The sequence below is a fragment of the Sinocyclocheilus rhinocerous genome, unplaced genomic scaffold (genome assembly GCF_001515625.1).
Source record: "Sinocyclocheilus rhinocerous isolate Xijiao unplaced genomic scaffold, SAMN03320098_v1.1 scaffold942, whole genome shotgun sequence".
Taxonomy (NCBI): Eukaryota; Metazoa; Chordata; class Actinopteri; order Cypriniformes; family Cyprinidae; genus Sinocyclocheilus; species Sinocyclocheilus rhinocerous.
Genome location: NW_015627890.1, coordinates 1,044,153 through 1,058,914, shown reverse-complemented (window position 1 = coordinate 1,058,914; position 14,762 = coordinate 1,044,153). Strand labels below are relative to the sequence as shown.

General features: G+C 35.7%; 3 protein-coding genes across 3 annotated transcripts in view; 2 read left to right on the top strand and 1 right to left on the bottom strand.

The window, feature by feature from the left end:
• The window catches only part of clns1a (chloride channel, nucleotide-sensitive, 1A), a 14,144-nt gene extending 10,442 nt beyond the window's left edge, over positions 1–3,702 (top strand). Inside the window, exons 4-8 of the mRNA XM_016546917.1 lie at positions 16–88; positions 168–281; positions 1,254–1,439; positions 2,479–2,542; positions 3,436–3,702. Of these exons, the coding sequence (XP_016402403.1) occupies positions 16–88; positions 168–281; positions 1,254–1,439; positions 2,479–2,542; position 3,436 (438 nt within the window). The 3' untranslated portion in view covers positions 3,437–3,702. The remainder of the gene's footprint in view (positions 1–15; positions 89–167; positions 282–1,253; positions 1,440–2,478; positions 2,543–3,435) is intronic.
• A 2,507-nt stretch (positions 3,703–6,209) lies between these two features.
• aqp11 (aquaporin 11) lies at positions 6,210–8,453 on the bottom strand. The gene is made up of 3 exons (XM_016546911.1): positions 7,822–8,453; positions 6,921–7,037; positions 6,210–6,540 (listed from the first exon to the last, which is right to left on the bottom strand). Exons 1-3 carry the CDS (start codon positions 8,426–8,428, stop codon positions 6,428–6,430), a joined length of 837 nt encoding a protein of 278 aa, XP_016402397.1. The 5' UTR covers positions 8,429–8,453; the 3' UTR covers positions 6,210–6,427.
• A 1,694-nt stretch (positions 8,454–10,147) lies between these two features.
• pak1 (p21 protein (Cdc42/Rac)-activated kinase 1) overlaps positions 10,148–14,762 on the top strand; it is a 54,694-nt gene continuing 50,079 nt past the window's right edge. The window contains exon 1 of the mRNA XM_016547469.1: positions 10,148–10,366. The gene's annotated coding sequence lies outside the window, so the exon portion shown is untranslated. The remainder of the gene's footprint in view (positions 10,367–14,762) is intronic.

The window sequence follows — 14,762 nt, the reverse complement described above, 5'->3', positions numbered from 1 at the left end:
GCGTCGGACGATGAGGAGAGCGACAGCGACAGTGAAGACTCAGGAACCCTCACAGAGATCCGCTTCGTGCCCAGTGATAAAGCTGCATGTGAGTGTGTGGAGCGAGCGTGGATGAGTTGAGCGTGAGCATCACTGCTGGATGAGTAACAGTGTGTGTGTGTGTGCAGTAGAGCCCATGTTCTCCGCCATGTGCGACTGTCAGGCCCTGCACCCCGACCCCGAGGACGCGGACACAGATGACGACGATTACGTGGGAGAGGAGTATGACGTCGAGGAGGCTGGTGAGTGTCATTTGGATCCATAATGCATCTAGTGCAAGCGTTCTCAGCCTTTTGGACTCCAAGGTCCCCCAGAGTCCAAGACAATGTTCAAAGGCCCCCTCATACAGGCCAAGACATTTCTGGTACTAAAGCTGTAAAAAAGCTTTTTATCTGCACAAACCAGGAATGGCAATATATTAAAATAAGGAAATAAACCACTTATAAGTAATTAGAATAATTGAAGTTTGTAATTCTTAAAATAATAAAATAAACTTTTAAAAATAATGAAAGAAACCACTTCAAATCACTAAATTCCGTAATTCTAAAATAATAAAATAAACTACTTTTAAATAATAAAATTAAACTAAGTTCTTAAAATAATGAAATGAACTATTCGTAAGTAATTTAAATTAAAATCACTACATTCTGCAATTCTAGAATAATGAAGTAAACTACTTTTAAATAATTCAAATGAAAGTAATTCAATTCTCTATAAATAATTAAATGAATAATCTTTCTGTTTTGCAGAGTTTATACTTTTTATGAGCCATTAATTTGCATGTTTCTAGCCGTTTTTCAAATATTTTTTTACTCTCAAATGGAAATTTCTCAGCTTGTTTCTACATAAAATATTTTAGAGCATGACATAACTAGAAATATATAACTTTCAAAGACAATGAGAACCCTTTTTTTAAATAAAAAAATTAAAATAATAATTTCGATTGCAAATTAAAACTAGCTTAGCTTACATCTGGATTTTTAGCTGGTTTTATTTTATTCTAAAGCTGGTTTTGTCCTATTTGAAGTCATTTTAAAGCCATCTTGAGGTCTCCTTTGAAGTCTCCTGAGGCCCCTGGTTGAGAACCACTGATCCGGTTTCTCTCCACTTTTGAGTGGACAACGATATTAATGTCAATCATCTCCGAGTACTGAGGCTTGGTGTCTCCTCTCATATTATTTCAGTGCTTTTGTACCATTCCTCTTTTCTCTCAGAGCAAGAGCAGGGTCAGGGTCAGGGTGACGTCCCCACGTTTTACACCTATGAGGAGGGTTTGTCTCACCTGACGGCCGAGGGTCAGGCCACACTGGACCGGCTGGAGGGGATGCTGGCCCAGTCTGTCACACAGCAGCACCACATGGCTGGAGTCAGAAGCGACGAGCCATCGGCTGAATTTGAAGGTCGGTGTGTGTTCAAACTCATTATTTATTACTGGTTTATTTCAGTAGTGGTGATCTGTCTGTCCTTGAGAGGGCAGTTTAGTTTTGTGTACTACCCTACAATATTGTATAGTTTCCCATATTATTATAATATTAAAATATAGATAACACTTCACAATAAGGTCGCATTTGTTAACATTCATTAATGCATTAGCTAACAATATGCATTTTTTACTGCATTTATTAATCTTTGTTAAAGTTAGTTAATGAAAAATACAGTTGTTCATGTTAGTTCTCTGTGCATTAAGTAATGTTAACAAATACAACCCTTGATTTTAAAAATCTATTGTTAAATGCTGAAAGTAACATTAATAAAGATTATTAAATACTGTAGAAGTATTGTTCATTGTTATTTTGTGTTAATAATAATGTAGTTAATTAATTTTAACAAATGAAACATTATTGAAATGTTACCAAAGTGTTACCAAAATATATATAAAACATTATATAATATTTAAAATATAAAACATTATATAATATTTAAAATATAAAATTAGATTTTATTGTCACATATTATTGCTATAAAATTGTATAATTATTGCTATAAATCTTTGGTAACTTAGTCACTGTCATCAAAACAGAAATAAAACAAAGTGTCAAAGTTTCTGACAGCTTCTTCCACTGTTTTATGGACATCCCAGACGAATTTACTTGATTTTAAAATTTAGAAATAAAAAAAAATGAGAATGCACACGAGCAGCCACTAGATGGCAGTAACTGAGAAAAGTCATGCTATATTAAACCCCACATGATGCTAAAAGAGTGGTGTTTTTGACAGAGTGCATGAATGTTTGGTTCGGTGTCTGTGTGAATGTGAGTTGATTTCAGTCTGTGGAGGATGAGTGTTGTGTGAGACTCAGAAGACTGTGTGTCTGTAATGAGCAGGATTTCCTGAGCGCTAATGGATCTGGAATGGGTAAAGCCCAGAGGAGCAGCACAGGGCAGGACGGTCGTAATTTAATACAGTGATTAAACTTTTATTTTTTTTGTCTGAGTTCAGATGGAATGGAAGTCGACTCAAGCACAGTCACTGGACAGTTTGAGGACGCCGATGTGGATCACTGGTAACTATATACTACTGTGTCTTCAAAATCTCATTTGACCAATTCCATCTCCTGTCCTGCCCAGTGTTATTTATATACTATTATAAAATGTATTAATATTTTGAATTGGCTCTTATTTCATTTACTTATTGTTTTTTTTTATGTGCTTTTGTAATTTATATATATATATATATATATAAGGGGTGTGTGCGATATGTTCAACTTTTTATTAGTTTTCAATATTTCTGTTATTTTTAAAAAATATATTTTTATTTAGATTTATTTTTATTTCAGTTGCAGTTTTAATAATTTTGTGCTTTTTTCCATTTTTATTCATTTTTATTTAAATGTTTGTTAGTTTTTTTTAGTATTTCAATTTGTAAAAAATATTTCTATTTAGATTTATTTTTATTTCAGTTGCAGTTTTAGTAATTTTGTGCTTTTGTCATTTTTATTCGTTTTTGTTGAAATATTTATTTATTTTTAAATATTACCATTATTTTCTTAAACTTTTCATTCTATATAGCTTTATTTTTTATTTCAGATATAGTTTTTGGTAATTTTAGTACTTCAGCTTAAACTTATTTCATGTAGTTGCCAAGGCAACGTTTCAAATTTTCAGAGTTTAAAAGTGAATATTTATATTTTATTTCAGTTACCGAATACCATTTTTAATTGACAAAAACAACACTGGTTCTGGACAGGAAGTGATGAAAGCTGACACTGTCAGAACTCGCATACTCGCACACTTCAAGAAATAATTGATTGGGAAAATGTAAATTCTCTCATCATATACACCTTTGTGTCGTTCCAAACGTGTATGATTCTCATCAGAATAATGACTGTATTGCTGCTGTTGTGAGGATCCGTGTTGAAGCTCCTGCGTGACTCTGAATCCCTCAATGTGTTGACAGATGAACTGCGTTTCTGTACGGCTGATTGAAGCACTTCAGTGGGGCATGCTGGGATATCAGCTGACTCTCAAAGCGCTTATAGCATTTCTGTCTTTCCTTGCTTGAATTGAATGGGCTGTTTTACACCGCGGCTGTCACGACCATATGTAGCTCCCACTAATGTATTTTGTAGTTTTCCCTGAAGACCAAGTTCCAGAATTTTCCTCCTCAGTGGAGTGATGTTGATGAGTTTGTTAGAGATTTCAATAAATACAGCTGTTTTTGTACCAAAGCCTCATTTTTTTTCTTCCATATTTGGTGTTTTTTTTTTTCTCTTTGAAATATCCTCAATCAGGCGGTTTGTTGAAGTGTGCTAAAAATACTCATGCTGCTCATTTTGGGTCGTTCTCAGTTTGTATTTAGTCAGATGTTTATGAGACATCCTCGTCTAATTATTTCCTGTGTATTTCCTCACAGGAGATCAAATATTTTCTCAGTGAATTCATTCAGCAGTCCTTCTCACAAAATCTGTCAAGAAAATCAAAGAAAGATATGAGAAGAATATATATATATATATATATATATAAATATAATTTTTTTTTGTATTGTGCATAACAGGGTTATTACCGTTAACTAAAACCATCAAAAATGCTTTACTTGATATATAAAATAAACATGAACTGAAATAAAAAAAAAATGTCTAATTTCAGCTATAACTAAAACTTAAAAAAAAAAAAACTAATCAAAATTACAAAAAACAACAACAAATTACTAAAAGTATTCATCATGGCAGGATTTGTTATACTGTTTTTATACAGTATTTTTTCATATCTTTTTAAAACTGCATTATGCAACACATTGTAAACAATATTGTTTTTAAAAAAATCATCACTGAGAGTAATGGGAGTTCAAAAATCCAGATGCATTATGGTAGCATCATGAATTTGCATTATAATAATAAAATAATAATAAAGGAGTGGTATTTTAATTTATATAATTTATGTTTTTTGGTTATGGCATGAAATGTGACCTTGACACTGGATGTTATGAGACTGACCATTAGAAACTTTTTTTTAATGTTTGTGCTGATTGTCACTGTATTTGTGGACTTCAAGTCATCTTTCCTCCTGTTTAAACCCTTCTATTATTTGGACAGATATTGTGTGACTTCACCTGGAATGAATGTGAGTGTTCAGGCAGTGCTGGAGTTTGTGTTATTTCGGTCTCTGGTAGGATTTAGTCCTAATGACAGATTACAGCAGTGAACACTGACACACTGAACAGGCCAGGTCTGAGCAGCTCGCGCAAGTGCAAAATGTCTATTAAAAAACTTTTAGCTTTTCAAGATGTTAACAGATGGACTGGAGTGGTGTGGATTATTGTGATGTTTTTATCAGCTGTTTGGACTCTCATTCTGACGGCACCCATTCACTGCAGAGCATCCATTGCTGAGCAACTGACGCAATGCTACATTTCTCCAAATCTGATGAAGAAACAAACTCATCTACATCTTGGATGGCCTGAGGGTGAGGACATTTTCAGCTAATTTTTATTTTTGGGTGAACTATTCCTTTAAACCAGGAATTTGACAGTGCGTCAAAGTCAATCAAGTCAACAATTCGCATTCATGTGAACGCTCAGTTATGTAAGCAACATCTCACGATTTTTCAACTTCATTTGTTCTGTTTTGCCTGTCTTTTGTTGCACGCTGTAGTGAAAAACAAAATGCCTTATCAGGTTCGTTCAGCACATCTCTGAGTTCACAAAGGGTCAAAGGTCAATCAGAAACCATTTCACAACAGCCTGTTTGACCTCTCAGGTTAAATAACCACTGAGCCATGTGTTTTTATGTAAAGTTTAATTACAAACAGATTTTAGCACGGCTTTATTTAATTCCTCATAACACAGGAGTGTGTTGTGATCTCATTTCACACATTCTGCAGTTGCTTGTAGATGCGGCACTCAATCCGGTTTGGTCTACCCAGGTTATTTTACCCAGGATAATCCAAAGGCACTGCAAAACTGTGTTTAAGATTACTAGTACTACAGTAACATTTACCTATTACTAGGTAAGAATCATCGCTAGTAGAATGTAACACAAAAAAAGTATTCTAACAGCCATAGAACACTTATTCCAGGAATGTCCGTTTGTTAAAATATGATTTAAACACATAAATATTGTAACTCATTTACAGTTGATTCTCGACACGGGTCATGTGCTTTTTATGAATGTTGCTGTAAATCTGCAGCTATATGCCATTACAGATTTTATTACAAAGACATTTTAAGATATTTTGAAAGCATAGATTTCACCAAAACCCTTCTAAAAAAAGGAAAAACATTAAGGTCCCATCAGTTTCATTATTCAGGCTTTTTTTGCAGGTTTAGTGAAGGTAAATGTAAGACATTTAAAGACCAAGAACATTTAATGAATACTATGTAAATATGGTCTCTAAATGCAAATGTCTAAAGATTTTCAAATCGAGATGCATTATCTTGAGAAGCAAAATGACCAAATAAGTCTTGTTTTATGAGAAATTGATCAAAATGAAGTGAATTTATTATTAAAACAAGAAAAATATCTGCTAGTAGGCTTAGAAAGATCGCCTTAAGTTAAGTTTTGATTCCCCATTGACAGACGTTTGTTCTTGATTTAACCATAAACTCAGTTAATTTTGTTCAATTTCTCAGAAAACAAGACTTCATATGTCTAGTTAGCATCTCAAGTAAATGTGTCTTGATTTAAGGATGTTTAGATATTTGTATTAGAAATACTGACAAAATACTGAGGAAGATGTTAATTTTTTACAGTGCATGCATCATTTAATACCATGACGTTATGAATTTAAGACTTTCTGCTCTGATTTAAGACCTTTTTAGACCTTAAGAAGGGTGAATTAAGACCTTTTAAAACCTGCAGAAACCCTGGTTATTACTTGGAGATGAGCTGTATATTCACAGTATATAAGCACTTATGCACGAGAAGTCAGTCTCTCTGTCATAAGGCCTTAATTCACTTCATCTTTTTCGTCTTGAGTCCGTTAGAGTTCAGGTGCTTTGGAATTGTGCGTTTTCCTGAAATAGCAGGGATCACTTTGTCAAAAAGCAGCAGAGAGCCTGTCATACCTGTAAGATAAGTGGCAAAAACAGCATGAAGATACTGGTGCAACACTTAGAACTGTATATTTATTGCTGTTATTAACAAATACTATGAATTATCATGCACACGTGCTATATTTAAAGTCAGCGGTTTGGTTTGCTAGTACATGAACATTTAGAAATACATGGCATTGTGCTTAAATGATTCTCAAATATTCTGCTGGGTAGTTTGTGTTGTTCATGACTACCATGCAAATATGATTTTCCTCCAGCACTAAAGACATTTTATTGATTGGCCTTTAGTTATACTTGTTACACTTGTTTTCCTAACAAAAGTAACTGATTACAGAACAGTCTCTGAAGGATTCTTCAAAGGTCAGAGTGAATGTTGTAAATCTAATGCTCACCCAGTATTGGTCCAATCCAGTACACAAAACTGTACTCCGCAAAACTGTGTCCAGGACAGGGGAACTGTACTGAGAGCGCCAGTGCTGGGTTGAACACGGCGCCGGTGAGATGACCACCTTCACAAAATACAGTACAGACGCTTCCTGAGTACAGTTTGACTGCAGTTATGATACTGAAATATAACTAGATCTGCATGCATTAAGACTAGATAGATAGAAAAAATGATGATAGAATGAACGATAGATAGATAGATAGATAGAAAAAATGATGATAGAATGAACGATAGATAGATAGATAGATAGAAAAAATGATAATAAAATGAACGATAGATAGAAAAAATGATAGAATGAAAGATAGATAGAAAAAATGATGATATAATGAATGATAGATAGAAAAAATGATGATAGGATGAACAATAGATAGATAGAAAAAATTATAGAATGAGATAGAAAAAATGATGATATAATGAACGATAGATAGAAAAAAATGATAGAATGAACGATAGATAGATAGAAAAAATGATAGAATGAGATAGATAGAAAAAATGATGATAGAATGAACGATAGATGATAGAAAAAATGATAGAATGAAAGATAGATAGATAGAAAGAATGATAGATAGAAAAAATGATAGAATGAAAGATAGATAGAAAAAATGATGATAAAATGAATGATTAGATAGATAGATAGATAGATAGATAGATAAATAGAAAAAAATGATAGAATGAAAGATAGATAGAAAAAATTATGATAGAATGAACGATAGATAGATAGATAGATAGATAGATGCCTCTGATCTGGGCATGGTGAAAAAGCCAATAAGAACACTTGCACAGCTCATAAAGTACTGTGGTAGTACCATAGTACAGATTAATTCGCATATTTGTACCATGGTACACACCTGCATAGACTAAGGTAGTGATGACAGCAGCTATCGCAGGAACCCGATATTTCTCCTCCACTTTCTCCACGTTAGACACCGCGGTGTGCATCACAAACGCGCAGCTCAGCTCCACCGCGGCGGCCTGCAGCAGAGGCGCGTTAACGGGGCTGTTCGTGCATTTAAAGCCCGCCACTGAGTGCTGTGCGTGCAGGTCAGAGAGCGCCAGCGCCCACGCGTGAGGCATGACGCGCCGCGCCGCCACTGCCGCGATCAGCTGGCATGAGATCCGCGTCAGTGCGCATCCTCGCGTCAGAGCCCCGCGCCAGAGCTTCTCCAGAGCGCCGGTCGGGTTACAGATCGCGCCGTGGAACGAAAGCCCGTGGACCACCGAGATGAGGTACGTGAGGGTCAGCGCGATCCGCGGCTCCAGTCCGCGCACCTCCGCGAGCAGCTTTAACTCGTGCGTACAGGCGCACAGCTGGAAAGTGGAAATCAACTCCAGCACATAGCTGATCCAGTTTCGATTTGGGAATAGATATAAAGCCGTCCTCCTCGCCAACTCGCTAAAAACTACAATCACCAGCAGTAAGGACAGGGAGACGGTGAGATCGGCCATCTCCGCCATCGCATCGTCCGGCCTCGCTGCGAATAATCGTGCTAAACTCTGATCAAGTCAGGCAACTTTACAACGGCCCCGCCTCCGCGCCGCTAACCCCGCCCACTTTAATTCCATCTGTGCAACCCACTATGGCTAAAGACTTGACTCATGAATATTAAGTAGATGATGCTAGAGACTTCCTGGAGTGTCCAGGCACGTAAGGTATTTCATATTCATGAGCCATCCTTTATAGTAACAGTGATTCGTCGATTCGTCAGCTGACAAGCGCCCACGTCTGCCATTCAGCCAATCAGAAGGCTCACTGGGAGAACGTCTTGTTACATAAATAATATTCATGAGCCAATTCTTTAGCTTAGTAGGATTTGTAAAGAACTTAGTCCAGGGTTGCCAGTGATCACAAAAATAAAAATTTCCTGAACACTCTTTAATCTAACAGAAATGTAAGCTTCTTATATAATATAATATAATATAATATAAAGTGAAAATGAAAATAATATTATCTTATAAGTGAATATAATATAAAATCTATGTAATCAGACAGCATTTGTTTAGATTTAAATATATTTTAACAATCCCAAACTAATGTGTGACTAATAATATAAATTAACCCATTGCTCATCAGAGTGATGATGGTTGAGAGACAGTAAATCATGGATATTGCAACACATTTTTTAGTCACTGTGCAGTCTGTTCCTCTGAGACATGGTGATCTGGGCAAAACCGAAAAGGTCAATAGTATCAAAGGTCAAAAAGGAAATGTATTGATATGATACATAAACAGATATGCATGTACATAATAGCTAATAAATTAAAATAAATTAATAATAGCTAATAAATCAAAAATCAAAATAGTCCATTTAGCGATTTTGATTGAATATTGTATACATTATCCCTAATAATAAAATGCAAAGCATTTATTAAACATTTAGGCTACAGGTGCTTTATCACCTTTCACAATGGTAATCTTCAACATTGACTAGTCTTGTTAACTGTTGATTACCTGCAGAGGGCGCTGAGATACTTAGTAATGGTGTTTCCATGACATCATTAGAGATTAACCTTGTAATTTATTTAAATATATAAAAAAGATTTATTATGTTACTCGTTGTACTTTAAATATGTATATCTGACCAAATACTATATTACTATAATACTATATTACTTCATTATACATGTACATATATATACACAAACTCATAGGCTACACTGCTTTGCAAATGTTTGTAATAAAAAAACGGTAATTAAAAACAAGTGTTTTAATGTCTGTCTGTCTGTCTGTCTGTCTCTCTCTCTCTGTCTGTCTGTCGGTCTCTCTCTCTATCTCTCTCTCTGTCTGTCGGTCTCTCTCACTGTCTGTCTGTCTCTGTCTGTCTGTCGGTCGGTCTCTCTCACTGTCTGTCTGTCTGTCTGTCTATCTATCTATCTATCTGTCTGTCTGTCTGTCTATCTATCTGTCTCTCTCTCTCTCTGTCTGTCGGTCTCTCTCTCTATCTCTCTGTCTGTCTGTCTGTCTCTCTCTCCATCTCTCTATCTCTCTGTCTGTCTGTCTCTCTCTCTCTCTCTATCTCTCTGTCTGTCTGTCTCTCTCTCCGTCTCTCTGTCTGTCTGTCTGTCTAGGCCGCATCCCTGTTATTTCTAAGCCAGATATCTAGAGTTGTATGATGAGATATCAGGCATGTGGTGTCTTTAATATTGCATGTTCCTCCTCCGTTGGCGCAGGTGACGCGTCTCGTGAGCGCAGCGCTGCGTGGGGAACTAATGACCACTGGGCTCGCCCGTGGGCGGCGCTTCACGCAGCAGGTTTGTGTGTGTCTCTACAGCAGCAGTGAGACAGACAGACGGACCGGAGAAGACTGGAGCAAATGAGCGCGGAGAGACGCTGAATGCGTGACAGAGACAGGGAGAGTCTGCTCGGGGAAATCACATTCGCGTCTTTGGACAGAGGTGAGTGCCGCCTGGTCTTTATCGCTGTCACGCGTTCACCGGGATCTTGCGTGACGCGGAGACGCACTGGCTGGCGTGGGGCGCGTGTCTGTGGAGAGCAGACAGAGGAAGAGCTGCTTATTCATGAAAGACAGCACTCGGATGTGGATGTGGCTTTATCAGCAGGAATTGCTCTGATTATAGGGATTCTTCTCCTCGTTTATGTGGTTTGAGATCTAATAACAGCGTCTGATCTGTGCTTGAGTTACATGTGCCTGCAACACAAGGTATGCTCGCCTTATATTCAATCTAACAACATCCAAATATATGCGTGTTTGGATGATCATAATAATGACATCAATCTTTGTGTAATGTTTCTATTATTTACCATGTGTTATGTTATATTAAAACAATTACAATAATGTAAATATTTAATAAAACGATAAAAAATATTAATATATAAATGTGACATGTATTTTATTATTTATTAGTAGTAGTAGTAGTTAGTACATTATTATTAATTGAATAAAACGTTAATAATTTCTGTGTAATACTTATATTTGAATAAGAATTTAGTTTTATTTGACAAATAATAAAATCTGTAATATTAATACCATATAATTCAAGTTATTATTACTATTATTTATTATATTTATTATTCTTAGTTAAATATTAATGTTAATAATGGTTGCAATATTTATTCTTTAATATATAATTTTATATATGTAAAATATGTAATATATTTTAATATGTATTTTTAATGTTTTATTTGACAAATAATACAATATGTAATAGAGTACTATTTCATTTAGCTATTTAATTCAATTAAATATAAATATATATTTAATATAAGTTAATAATGAATATTAAATATAAAAAATTCACAATTCATTATCTGTATTATTAGTTTTCATTATTATTATTATTATTATTATTATTATTACAAGGCTTGCATCTATGATTGTGTGTTGGTGTAGTTTATGCATTTATTTAAAACTTAATGAATATTGTTGGCTCTTTGATGAATTTCTTATGTTGCTTTTGGATAACAGCAACTGCAAAATGCGTAAATGTTAAAATAAGGGCCTAGTTACCCAACAGTCTGAAAATGCTCATTCAGTATTTACACTGCTGGGCGTGTAAAGCAGTTCATGACTGTCACTGTGTTCAGACTGGACAAATGGGAAATCTGCAGTCAAAAAATACTACAGGATTGCATGTATTACTGTATTATGTTTTGGAAAACATCAATCTAACAAGAGTCTAACCATATTCAGTTCTACTGGATGAACTGACATTGGGAAATTCAGGTTTTCCAGTGGGTGTTTGTTTCCTATTGAATCTTTTGGATCGTGTCCAAAATACCATTAGCATTCCTTCAGGATTTTTGAACCGTTTCAGTGGTTGAACTACACTGGGCTTCCTTTTGCATGGAATATAATGAAAATAAAACATGTAGGTTAGGTTCTTAATATGCTGAAGCTTTTACAAGTGTGTTTATTAAGAAGCATAAATTCAGAATGAAGTCTTTAGGGTTATTTGTGTGGTTTTATTACAGCGCTGTTGTTAATAGGTTCTCATTAGAGATGGTGGATTTCTGTGACATGCTGTAGATGATAGTGTAAGTGTAAGATAAGAGCAGCGGGCAGTGGTTCGGCTCGCTTTGGACTGAATTGGGTCACATGTAACAGCAAAATCCTTAAACCAGTTAAGTCAAGCGCACGTTTCTTCCGGGATATTACACCAGGCTCTGATATCTGTAAATGGCCTTCTGAAAATACATCACACATGCGCTTAAAAGGTAAAGAGGAAACAACAAGCGGCTCTAATGCATCGCTTCTGCAGTCTTTCACTTCTGTACCAACCGAGTGGCTTTTAATCAGTCTCAGATCTAGTTTAAGGAGGGTTTTCATTCTCATAATTTTGTCGTCATCGTTTAAGGGTATTTCTGCCATGACAACCCTCGGAGAGTTTAGCATGGTAATATACACGGCAGTGTCAATGTGTTGGGTCTTGGCAGAATAGATCTGCTACGCTGATCTGTACCGAGACTGCCAGTACATCCATGACATGCTGCTGAGGGCATGTAAGAAACACTGCTGCTATATGAGACCACCCCATATAAAACATACATGAAATCACCCCGTAGCAGATCTATACAGGTGGAGCTGGGGAAGGTGGAGGGTAGCCGAGTATTTGAATGTTTGAGCAGCAAGCTCATTGGCTGCTGATACAAAAAGAACCAATCAGCTGCGCCACGTGAATAATGATGTCATTATGTCAGAATGAGTTAGAACCTATCGGCCTGCGCCATCTAGAGTTTCATGACAGAACTTTGTATTTTTAGCAGTGAGATGGCGTCATTGTGTTGTCGTGCATGTTTGGCGAAATGCTTATCAGTCTAATTTGGTCTAGGCGTGATGTAAGCATTTTTGCATGTGGGCCACTGATTGCTTGAAAGCACATGCAGGTCTGTGGATCTGTAGATGGTAATCTGTATCATTTATTTGGGGGTTTGTGCAGTCAGAGTGAAGAGGGGGTCGGTGACTGTGAAATAAGCACACCCTTGGGCCACACATCACCATATGCTTTCAGTAACACCCTGTTTATCATCCCAAAACACACGACAAAAAGCCAACCACCCCCTCACACACCCTCCAGATGTGCATTTGGCCCAGAAGCGCGGCTGTGACTTCATGCTTCTTGTTATGTGAGTGTGTCTGACTGTACTTTATTTTTGCATTTTACATTTGCATTTTACAGTTACAAATGATAAGCAAGAGGTTTCTCTTATCAGTACATGTGCATTGTCTGTCTTTGGTTTTTAGGGCACTTAACTCGTCTCTCAGGAAATTATGCAATTTATGGTGGAAGGATGATGTGGAAATTTATCATTTAAAGTTCAAATTACACACCTGGGATGTGTAACACCATGGATAAAATTTGTGCTATTTGGATAAAACTAGGACATTCTTTTCCAATTATGAAGATTGCACACATGTCAGAATCTGTGCATGCATGCACAGATTTGTTTTTTATTTTAAAGTGCAATATATAATTATATAATATAATAGCGACAGCAAACTAGATTGTATATTGTAAACTTGACTTCTGAAAATAAATGTAAATGTTTTTGCCCATGCAAAACTCGTAACTATGATTCTAGAGTCTCATGGATGGTTGTGGAATTCAAAAGCTAGTACCTTCAAGCTGCTATAAATGATTTTTTTAATATCCTTTGTGATTATTTCGGATATACACTACTGATTATAAGTTTGGGGTTGGAAAACTTTTTTAAATGTTTTTGAAAGAAGTCTCTTGTGCTCACCAAGGCTGCATTTATTTGTAAACAATACAGTAAAAACAGTAATATTGTGAAATATTATTGCAATTTAAAATATCTGTTTTCTCTTTGAATATATATTAAAATGTAATGTATTGCTGTGTTCAAAGCTGAATTTTCAGCATCATTACTCGTCTTCATTCAGTGTCACATGATCCTTCAGAAATCATTCTAATATGCTAAATTTGCTGCTCAAGAAACATTTCTTGTTATTATCAATGTTGAAAACAGTTGTGCTGCTTCATATTTTTGTGGAAACGTGATACATTTTGTTTTTCAGGATTCTTTGATGAATAGTCAGTGTCACATGATCCTTCAGAAATCATTCTAATATGCTAAATTTGCTGCTCAAGAAACATTTCTTGTTATTATAAATGTTGAAATCAGTTGTGCTGCTTCATATTTTTGTGGAAACGTGATACATTTTGTTTTTTCAGGATTCTTTGATGAATAGAAAAAGTTCAAAAGAACAGCATTTATTTGAAATAGAAATCTTTTGTAACATTATAAATGTCACTTTTGATCATTTTAAAATATATTAGAAAAATTTTAATTTATTTTTTAAAAAGCCTTTTGAACAATAGTGTACATGTGTTCATAATGATTATAGAAATAATGGAAGAACCATGGCAGAGTAGAAAAAAGAGGTTACTGATGCGAGTAGAAGCATGTGGGAATATTCTTTTTCCTGGTCTCTCTGTGAGTGTTACTAACAAAAGCAAGAATGCGGAGTGTGTTAGCCAGTTACAGCGGCAGACAATGCAGCTACTCTGTACCGTTGCAGAGATGGGAATAAAAAGGGTTTTTCTTAAGGTCACTTCTTTAAAGAAAAAGCATCAGCACACAGGAAGAGTGTGGGAGTCATTGGTGGGCTCCTGTGCGTCTGATCTGGCTCCTTTGGTGTCGGTGGTCAGATGCCTATTTTCATGTGATCACTTAAAGGTGTCATATAATGAGTAGTCAGATTTTCCTTGATCTTTTGAAATGGTTCATTATACTATGATTATGAAACTAAGCTGAAATAACATCTCGCTCCACCTACATTTAAAGATAAATTATGCCTAATTGGTGCTC